Genomic DNA, 10,812 nt, shown 5'->3' with positions numbered 1-10,812 from the left:
AGTGTCCAACCAGAGAACAAGGGGTTAGGCCTAATGACAATTTCATTCCTCCAAGGTCAGCATAACCTAAGAGCAGAAAGCCAAACGCAAGCCTGTGTGGGCAGCCGTACTTAAAAGGAGGAAATTAAAACAGCAAAGTAAACCAGAAAGATTACTAAAAGAAAAAAGCAGGATATTACAAGGTCAAAACAAACAAAACAAAACAAAACAAACAAGAATCTTCGGTGGCATCAAATGTAATAAGTTCAAAATAGAGAAGTAGCAAAAAGTGATTTGACTAGGAGGAAGTTAGCAGTGGTTTCCAAAGTTAAGTGGTTTCTGACTGGGCAGGTGGTTTCTATTATATAAATGGTGGCTTACAAGGAATGAGATATTTAGATCAACAATTTATTTCACACAGAACATTAAAGAGCCAATATAATTAGATTCACTTACTTAGTCATGTATTTCATTAACATTTGCTGTGCTCTTACAAGTGCCTAACTTTACTTAGCTCCTAATAGAAAAGCTATAATTAAATCATAATAGTTTCTCCTTCACAAGGAATCTGGGCAAAGTTGTAGATCAATGACTTAAAAATGAAAATCTCGTTTCCCTGTACTATTTCAGTTTATGTATTCTTTTCTGATATATCGGTCTTTTGTTTTCCTTTTTGAATTAAAAAAAAGTCGAGTTTGCCACATCACAGGCAAAGTGTCAACCTTGCAAGACAACAAACAATAAAAGATCAAACCTCAATGTATCTTATGCATTCTGCAAGGAAAAGCAGAAATGGTCTTTATACCATTAGAATTTTTTCTACAAATACAAACAAAAGCCCACACAAAACCCCACCAAAATAGTCCAAAGGAACGAGTTTCCTTAGTTTCATAAAAAAAAAAAAAAAAAAAAATGCGTCTCTTATTTTACTTCTCATAATTTAATTGGTTGAGTTGGCCATATCACTGGCAAAGTACCAACTTGGATTCTGACAGGAGGTTAAACACATCAGGTCTCAAAGAATCCTGTGTGAGCTCTGAGGGAAAACAGAAATGGCATTTATGCCTTGTATTAGGCATTTATTTCCATTAAAGTTTGGTGCCTACAACATAAAATCAACCTCCTACAGGAATAGGCCGAAGCTGGCAAGCTTTCCACTTTCAGAAAACATTCCCCCTGCTAGCTTGGAGTTCAGATGCGGAGTTCAGAGCCGCCTTGCAGTAATCTTCCTGGTCCCTGCAAGTGGAACAACCCACAGGATACCTTTGGCATATCGAAGGTGGAGGTGAATTTTACAGTCCAGTGTGCACATGCACACACACACATTGGCTATAAGGGACTTCCATAATTAACCATGCAAAATAACCCCACCTTAAAAGTAAATACACCAATCCACCTCAAGGGTGACGTGCTTTTTTTTTTCTCTTTCTACTTTCCATATTTTGGGTTTTTTTTTTCTTTTTAATAATGAGGGAAATCTTTTAACTTTAAAAAAAACTACTTAAAGAAAACTTTGTTTATTCTAAGCCATCTAGTGAAAAATACCTATTTGAAAATTGCTCTGATTATCCTTTAAATAATTTGCCTTAGCTTCATTATTTCTAATAGCCAAAAATAGACAAAATCTGATGTACTGCATTTGGAGATCCACTATTTTTCAACTATTTTATTACTACCTTCTTATGTCAAAAGCCATCCCTGTTCAAATGTTTTAATGGTTAATAACCTCTTTCTGCAGTAACTCCAAGCATTTTAAAACATGTACCTAAAAGTCATTATTAATGTTATTTAGTTGTTGCCACTTTCTCTGTGGCTGTGATTGACTCCCACTAACCACCAAATTCAAAAACTGTGCAGATATGTGGCAGAGATGAGCTAGGTTCTACTAATAGGTCAACAAATTAACCAAAAACCAAAGAAAGAGTTCCCCCATTTCAACTCAAATTTTGATAATTATTAATTTCCTCATTACCCTGAAGGTCAGGTTCTATCTCTCCCTATCCAACTTCCAATGCAAGCTATATAATCAAAAAAAGTCTGATCTCTAGGAGAATATTAAGAATATGCTATTTCATAACAAGGAATGTAATCCTTTCACAGGGGATAGATTTTTATAAAGAGACATTAATTTTTTTTAAATAGCAGTCAATACCTCAGTTTTATATTTCATGTCTAAAACTGTACTCCAAGTAGAAATATGGCATGGCTTACCTCTCTCAGTGGTAGAAAAACACCCTAGTAAATTTTCTAAAAGTGAATTTAAACACGATGATTTTAGAGGAAAACAATGTTTATTGTGTAAAAGATTTATATTTGTTAATCAAAGGCACATACCAAAACTGAGATTATTAAAGGTGACCACAATATTGACAAGTCATATCAGCCTGGTAAGGAAATGCCAGCTAAAGCTAATGAAGATGAGTTGCTTTGAATTTCTCAGGAAAATACATTAATTATGACAGCATTAATAATCAGAAACTTTCAAATAAGAGAGAAAATATAAATATCAGGATAAACACCTTAATTTGGAGCAAAAAAATGTAATGTATAAGTGTGCTGCTGCTACCTGATGTGACAGAACATTGGTAATGCCTTTAGCCTTGGGTGCTTTAGGTCAGAGACCATTACCACCCTCTGCATGATGTCATCCAGCTCCTGGCTGGAATTAAATTACACAATGTCACTCCATTCCTATTAGAATAGAGAGAGACTAATGAAAACATTTTAGCTTCTTGATGTAAATTATGATGTAAATTATGCAATCAGACCAGATAACCTTGGCTGGGAGGGGGCTAGTTCAAAGGGGTTAATTTCCCATTTTATAACACTACATCAAAATAGAAAATACACTGCCTTTCAAAAGCCCCACATTGAGAAAAACAAAAGTCAAGCAGAACACAGCATTGTTTCTTTTACAATTTACTTGCTCTTCCAGTGTTTCAGGGTGATAAGGGAGTTTCATTGATCTTACGTGAATGGGACAAAAGGTGGACTTATGACATATTGAACAAATGTCTAGATTGAATCAGACTATTGGTGTAGTTTTTCGGACTACTGATGAGTAATGTTAGGCAGTTTTCCAACCAGGCGATCTAGTAGTTCACAGGGGGGAATGTAAACGTCCTAAAATTAAAAGTAAAAAAAGTTAATTTACTTGCTCGAATTTCAATATCTATATTTGCTTGCACACATTCTAATCTATTCCTCTAATGAAGACCTTTCATTTGTTCCCAGGCAATGGCTTGGGAACATAAAAATATGAATGGTGATTAATTCAGCCAGCAACACTTCTCACATTTTACCATTTAAATACTGAAGTTATTAAAATACATTTTCCCCAAATCTGGTTCCTGGTTAGTCTAGATGAGTTGATGGCTCTAACAATAGTCCACCAGGGGACTATGGTAAATGAGAACTAGGGAAAAGGCCACTATTGGTCAAGAGCAGAGTGTATTTGCCAGGGAATCTCATTTCTCTTCATTCTAGGTCCAAATCTGTTAGAAAGGGAACCACTTAGCATCTTTAGGCTGACATGCAGGTAAATACAGAAAGGCTCTTCTGTCCATTTTGGCCATTCCCTGTACTTTGAGACCTGAGCTGTCTGTGTGGGGCTAACATAGTATCGACAAGATTTGAAGGCACGACTAGACAAGACCTTCTCGACAAACTCAGTCCATCCATCAACACACGCAGGCTGAAGCAAACACCAAGACTGACAGAGCTGAGGACCAAAATGAACATACCTTAAGGTCAGAGAGGAATAAGGCCGTGTTATGCTGGTTACACTATCTCGTACTGGTTATTTGTTATGGCACGAGAGAGACAGTAGGCGAGAAAGATTCCGATCAGCTAGATATAAAATATGAGCAAAATTAAATACACGCACACCAAAGATTTGAAAGAACTCAGGATGTAGGTACAGTCTCCTTTCACTTCTAGTTCACTAATAACTTCTTCCCTGAAGTTTTTCTAGACAGTTATGTTTGATATTCTGCAGCGCCTACATTACATTCAAAGAATATAAGTGAAATTTTACTACTACTGTGACCTGGAATTTCACAACTGTCATGACAAAAATCACTCAAAGATGATTCTAAATGTCATAGTTTGGGGGAAACTTTTCCCACTTTTCCTCTCACTTATCAGAACAGAGCATAGTTTAGAATAAGCATTTCATCAAGTAAAATGTCTATCGGCGAGGGGCGCAGATTTTCTTGAAGGGTCAAGAGCAGTGCTACAATGATGGCAGTGTTCTGTAATACCTCTCGTGTCCAATATGTGGCTTTTGAGCACTTCAAATGGGGCTACAGTAATTAAGAAACTAATTTTAAATTTTATTTAATAACTGGAACCTTTCAAAAGTGGCTAGTGGCTATTTTATTAGACAGTGCAGATTCAGGCATAGCTATGCCTGCTATTAAGATAAGACTTCCCAAATCAATTACATAGGTCAAAATGAAGTATGACAATGCTTTTGGCCTTATCAGCACACTGTCTAATACAGGGAAAAAAAACTCCATCCCCTAAAAAATTGTTTAGAGCCACAATACAGACTTTTCATGCTGTGAGAAGTAGCAAAACTCAGGAAATACAGTTTGATCCACAACATAGTATCCACCCAAAATAATAAGGCACATATTAAATGTGGGTTGTATGATCTAAATTTTAATAGGTTGGGAATTATATGAAACTCATGAGGCAGTGCAGCCCAGGAAAGAAAGATGCTAATAATGTTTGAGAATCTTGACTGTCTGTAGAGCAAAGCAAAGTTCCACTCTCTCTCATTTTTTTTTTAATTAATGAACAATGATTCTGGAAAGCTGCAATAACTAAGAGGGCACCAGGCCCTTCTACAGTTAACTGCTTTCAAAAGATATGTACTAGAAGTTTTGCTTTTTGTAGGTTCAAGGTATGATTGGCCATGGTAAAAAAGAACAAGTAAAATGAGAATACAAACTTAAGAGAACTCTGTAGTTGTGGAAAAGAGTGTGGAAAAGCATAAGATCCAAGATATTAAAACTGAAATGAAAACAGCAAAATCCCCTCCCAAATAAGCTAAATAAAGACCCAATCACAAAAGACTGGCTAGATATGTTTTACAAACAAAAATAAAAGTATTTCTATATTGTGATGAGTGTCAGAATTTTGTGAAAATGTGACTTCTCTGAAAACGCCCTTGCTATCCAGGCCCCTGAAGCAAAAACTTGAAGCCTTCAAAGGTATTGAAATCTTCCAGCTGACATCTACTAGAGTGATGAAACATTTCCTAACTACAGGGACTTACCTGGAAGCAAGCAACTCCAAAAGAAATTCCGGCAACAATTCCCATTTCTGATTCTATAATGGTCATCACCTTTATAAAACATCCCTAACAGGACAGGGAAAAAAAACATTAAGTATAGCACAAGAAATAAGAAATACTTTGATCATACATCATGGGCTGTCGCTACCCTAGCCTTTGTCATTTTATTAAAATTTACTTTCACATAAAAAATCCAGTCTCCTTTCAAGCACAGTTATTTCTGACAAGTTTGAAGAACAGACCTTTTGGATTATGCATTTAAAAGTGTTTCTTACTAGTTGTGCGAACTGAGGTCACAAATTTTCTGTGTTTCAGTTTCCTCATTTATTCAATGAGAATAACATCTGCCCTATTTCAGATTGTGTACTGTGAGTAAAAACTAAAAATTGAGACGACTGTATTCAGTTAATATTTTTGAAAAAAGTTAAAAAGGCTTCTTACTTCCTTGTTTACTTTATCTGCATCTTTCTGAGGAGAACAGTCTTCAATTTTACAGCAGCTCTTGGGAAATCCTTTTTCTAAGTAATAATTAGTATCCTCCCAATCTTTAAAGTCAGTGACACCACAACAACGCAACTGAAAAAAAATCCAATAAAAATACTGATATTTCATATTACAATTTTGTAGGCAAACATTTAACCTACCATCTTAGACTGCAATTTGTATTCAAAACAACATTTATTATATAAAATGATATTTTCGTGTGGCTGTCTTCAAATGGCATTATAGTTCAAAAGATTAGCAGTTGTTTCTAATATCAAATGTTTGTAATATTTTTAGACTAGCCTTACTTTCCTGCTTTCATCAGTGCTAACAGTACTTGGTCCATGACGTCAGTGGGGACTGAAGAGAAGAGGTGCACAAGTAAGGAGAACGGTTAGGAGAAAATGGAGATATGTCACTTAGCATCATCGCACACTTCTTTCAAGGGACATATCTCCACTTTCTCCTAATCTAAGATTGTAAGAACACCTAGTAGCCAGGGGTCTATCCCCTTCTCTGAGGAGATAGGAGATGTGTTCCCCTCTTGAGAAGCCACCACCTACGACCACTTACCGTATTCTGAATCTTGTCTACTGCATCGCTTCTATAATCTCTTGTAGCATTATACTGCTTTAAAGCCTTCTCATAATTATTCTTAAAGCTGTTCTTAATCTACAGCAAAGAAACACAAGGCCAGTAAACAAAGATTTAGAAAGTTTGAGTATATTTTTTTTGGTTTCTAAGTCAAATATGAAATTCCTACATCTGACCAATGCTCATATCTTTGACAACAGCGATATGCATGGTAATTAACTTCTGTGGTTCAGTCCTGTCCTAAGGGGTATAGTTTAGCTGAGGGGACTACTGAGCAAAACATTACAATAAAAGATGATAACCACTACAAGTTCAAAGTGTTATGAGAACACGTCAAAAGGCAGCTTTGTACTGCTGTATCCCCCACCACCCTGATCTTTATCCACTTTAAACAGTACAAATTTGATGCCTATGGAATTTTTAAGCTACAAAACCTTACTTTGGGAGACTGCACTGCTACTTTGTAGAACACTCTCATTGATGAGCCTTCACTACTCACTGTGGAACCCTAATTTCTAATTCAATATTAAGGTTTTGATTATTTGAATTAAGTATATTCAATATTTTCTAAATGCGTGTCACAGTGGAAAAGATCAATTTTGTGCTTGAAATAGTTTCCTATCAAAGTTATAAATTGTACCATCTCCACTTTAATAGGTACTTATACACAGAAAAATGTAATAATGGGTACCTTTAATTTTCTTCTGGTGATTGTTAGTCTTTACAATTTTCCAAATGTTCTTTTGTATTAAAAGTGGGCTAGAATTTTTACAAGAAAGCCATTATTGTCAGCTACGGGTTGCAATGTAAAGCTTTAAGTATAGCTGTGAGTGATTTTTAAACTAATAAAAGTTGTCTTTAACTCTGTAACTTAAATTAATCCATTTTTAGCTCCCAAATTCAGGCTTACCTCATGTCTGAAAACAAATCCTACAATGGCAGCAACCAGTTCAACCAAAAAAATGAGAGTCAGAAACATTGCATACTGCAGGATAAAAAGAAAGTCCCAGTAAGTATAAATCAGATACATCACAGCTGCAAATGGAGTCAAAGTTTAAAAAAAAAAAAAAGGTCTGCTCAATTGCTCAATCAGTTCAGCGTTTTTATTATTATTATTGAAAAGGGCAGGAAAAACACAACAAAAGTGGGAATTGGCAGCTGACTGTTACTTGGTAAGTTTTCAAAAGGAACAAGAAAAACCTTAAAAAGCCATAGCCAGTTCCAAGAAACAAAGTCTACAAGATATGTGTAAGACTTTTCAAAAACCAAGAATCAGACATGGTTCCATAGTGTAGCGGTTAGCACCTCTGCTTTACACGCAGAAGGTCCTAGGTTCCCGCTCCAGTGGAGCCACAGTCCATGGTCTACAGCCATGCCACCCTGAACAAGCCAGATGTCTGATCTTGGAAGCTAAGCAGGGTCGGGCCTGGTTAGTACTTGGATGGGAGACCACCCAGGAAGACCAGGTGCTCTAGGCATAAATAATAATACTAACAATAAAACAAGAATCAATTCTAAGGAAAATCAAAACTCACCAGTTTTAGCATCCATGCAGAAGCTCGGCAGGTAGCAAAACAACCGAAGGTGCCCAAAAGAATTATGACAGTGCCAGTGCCAATAAGCACGAAGGGGACATTGGTGGCCTTCTCATTTAAAAGGGAGAAATAATTCTCTAGGCTCACCTTGCCCCAAATGCCAATGGCAAGAAGGATAACACCAGTGATCTATGTGGGAAATCAGAGAATGGAAAGTTATACACTGTATACAGCAGCATCCTCACACCACAAACCTCTTGGTATTTAAGAAGCAATCGGTATGACAACTCATTGAGCAGTCTGTGGCCACAGAGCTGTGGGGTAGGAAGGAGATCTGCACACAAGGACAGGCCTTGTTAAATCCACACGCTGGATCACTAGGTAGCCCAAGCAGCCAGGGTGAAACCAGGGCACAGCTAAAGAAGTAACTTAACAAAACTCTTAAACTTCATCTGTTTTTTTGTGTAAATAAAAGCCCATGACACATTTGCCCTAGGGATCAAAACTTCCTTAACTGTTTTACTCCCGCCTCAGGAAGAAAACATCACTGGAGGGAAAAAAGTTTCTAGGAATTCCAGAAACTTCCCCTTCCCTCCAGTTCGGAGATGAGCACAAAAGGATGGTACACAAAAGCAAAGCCCAAGGACAGATTGGCCGGAGCTGAGCCATTACCATACTTACCGGAGGACTACACCCCTCTTTATGAAGCAGTGAAAAGAAGAGACTATTATGCAAGCGAGCCTCTCGGAGTGGCGAGGCCAGCTTGCCTCTCCAACGGTCTGGGGGCACCCTCGGAGTATTCTGGGGAGGTTAATTCCCTTCTCTGTCCCCCCATCCCCGCATCAAATTCGAACTCTAGGCACGTCTGTGTCCCAGCTCAGCCCACCCGCTGCCGTCCCGCACGCAACCCTGGCTCAGGCGAAATGCCCAAGTTCCAGCTGCGGCCCAAGCGACTCGTCAGCAGCACCAGGATCCTAGCAGGGACCGCCACCCAAACCCCCCGCCCGCATGCTTCCCTCTGCCCCACCTGGGATCTGAGCTCCTCCGATCAGGGTCACACACCCCCACCCGAACCCGGGATCCCCGGCTGTCCCCGGGCGCCTCCGTCTCTCACCCAGAAGATAAAAGTGTAGATCAGGAGGACGCTCTTGAAACAAGTAATGACTGGTTTAGTCTGCAGTCTCCGAGAAGGGGACGCCATGACTAGCCCAGGACCCTAACCCGCTGCACCAGATCAGAACCGAGCGAGCGAGACGCAGAGTCCCCGAGTCTCTCCGGAAACTGCCGAAAACTTACGAGTGTCCACAACTGAGAAGAGCCGGAAACACGGTTCAGTTTTCTAGAGGGCGAAGTCCAGGAGGCTGTCCGGAAAGTAATGACAATTGCCGAGCGCCCCCTGCCGAAGGTTACTGAAAACTATATACAAAGGTTCTCATGTCGGGATTTCTTGGATCTTTAAGTGGAGCTTGCTTGCTTTTTTCACTAAGAGTCTTTCCCGCCCCCTGCTCCTCCCCCGCCTTTATAACTTCATCATATTGTTTCTATCACCAGCAGCGCTCAGAGATTCGGCGTCGCCGGGCCTCTGGTGCCCTAGAGGGACAGAAAAGAATAAAAATAGGTTAAAAGTGACCCGAGAACATTTAATTATACGGCAAAATACCCCACAAGAACTATATTTCCAAAGAAACAAAGCTGGTTGCAAAGAGATGCGTACAGTCACACGTTTTTAAACAAAAACAAAGGAAAAAAGTGAAATTTACATCAATGGGGGAATTAGCTGATATTTGTCTCACTTCTTTTGTGCTTTTGAACTTTTGAACGTTGTTTTATGCGGTGGGGAGGGGCCATAAGAATGAATGAATCGTGGGAAATAATCATTTGTTGAAAGAATTCCAGAGCTAGGTATGAAAGATTGATAATGAATTTTAGAATTTCCTTTCTTCCCTTACATTAAAGTAATTAAGGCTGAAAAGTCAGTTCAGCTATTTGCTACAAACTTTTAAAAACGGAAGACGCTACAGAGAAAGCCAGGTAGATGCGACCTCCTTTTAAATGTTAAAACAGAAAGCCACTATGTATTCCAGTCCCCTGCTTTTTCAGATCAAGAACCAGCCGATCACAGAGGCTGCAATCTAAGGTCAAACAGCTAATAGCGAAGCCAAAACTAGAGATTACTGTGCTTTCCAATCCCGTCCTCTGTTTATAAGCTGCATATGGCATTTGATTGCCCATCCCAGAGAAATTCTCCCAGTTGCTTAGAACTTGAGGCTATGTGTTCCTAAGGAGTTACACTGCTTACAGTACGGGAATGAATCACCCCAAAGTTTTTTGTCCTATATGTCCAGAGGCAGCCAAGTCAAATTAAAAAAAAAAAATAATAACTCTAAAGGGAAGTTTATAATTGGACAGTCCTAGTAAATTATAGATGGCATTTAAAGTATGGATGTATAGTATTATTTTTTTTTAAAATCAAGTATATAGGCAGCTCCGTGTTCCCATGTTATGTAGCATATTGTTACAGTGCAGTATATGTATTAAGTGAGTCTATATTGTTACAGTGCAGTGTATGTATTAAGGTCTGGTTTCTCAACTAAAGTGTAAACACTTTGAGGGCAGAGGCTGAATGTCTAGTGAGTGTGTGTTATTACTAAAGGGTTGGGATTAGAAGACCATATCAGTTGCTTATCCAACCCATTACATCATCACTGACACAAGCTTAACATCACAAATGGGCATTTAGTAGTATTGCTATGGCAAAATGTCAAGCATTAGTGAAGGAGAGATGGACACCCAAAACTTTTTGCTTGAAACCTTGCTTTAAACATATATCACAGAACCAGAAAACAAGAAAGTTCCATTGATGGTCATACAGAGCTTCCCTGTGATTGACTTAGGATCAGCTCTTGTTAGCATCATGCC

General features: G+C 38.5%; 1 protein-coding gene and 1 pseudogene across 2 annotated transcripts; one reads left to right on the top strand and one right to left on the bottom strand.

The window, feature by feature from the left end:
- Nucleotides 1-2,251: 2,251 nt before the first annotated feature.
- TSPAN6 (tetraspanin 6) lies at nucleotides 2,252-9,233 on the bottom strand. 2 transcript variants are annotated; one of them, XM_025039046.1, is made up of 8 exons: nucleotides 9,190-9,233; nucleotides 7,894-8,082; nucleotides 7,269-7,343; nucleotides 6,338-6,436; nucleotides 5,723-5,857; nucleotides 5,264-5,347; nucleotides 3,723-3,828; nucleotides 2,252-3,102 (listed from the first exon to the last, which is right to left on the bottom strand). In XM_025039046.1, the coding sequence occupies exons 2-7, from the start codon at nucleotides 7,903-7,905 to the stop codon at nucleotides 3,760-3,762; spliced, it is 474 nt and encodes a 157-aa protein (XP_024894814.1). In that variant the 5' UTR covers nucleotides 7,906-8,082; nucleotides 9,190-9,233; the 3' UTR covers nucleotides 2,252-3,102; nucleotides 3,723-3,759. The 2 variants fall into 2 exon arrangements, with proteins under 2 accessions (XP_024894814.1, XP_006920767.1); XM_006920705.3 differs by having other exon boundaries at nucleotides 9,008-9,227.
- LOC112470012 lies at nucleotides 7,721-7,836 on the top strand (annotated as a pseudogene).
- Nucleotides 9,234-10,812: the final 1,579 nt, after the last annotated feature.

Source organism: Pteropus alecto, unplaced genomic scaffold (genome assembly GCF_000325575.1).
Source record: "Pteropus alecto unplaced genomic scaffold, ASM32557v1 scaffold179, whole genome shotgun sequence".
NCBI lineage: Eukaryota > Metazoa > Chordata > Mammalia > Chiroptera > Pteropodidae > Pteropus > Pteropus alecto.
This window is presented reverse-complemented; position numbering and strand designations above follow the sequence as displayed.

Bases quoted from the DNA above. Each gene is read 5' to 3' on its own strand.
- TSPAN6 (XM_006920705.3), bottom strand. From the start codon at position 9,094: ATGGCGTCCCCTTCTCGGAGACTGCAGACTAAACCAGTCATTACTTGT. The intron at 7,344-7,893 runs GTGAGTTTTGAT...TTTATCCTGCAG, and splicing joins CTGCATGGATGCTAAAACTG to TATGCAATGTTTCTGACTCT. The intron at 3,829-5,263 runs GTAAGTCCCTGT...TTTTATATCTAG, and splicing joins TTGGAGTTGCTTGCTTCCAG to CTGATCGGAATCTTTCTCGC.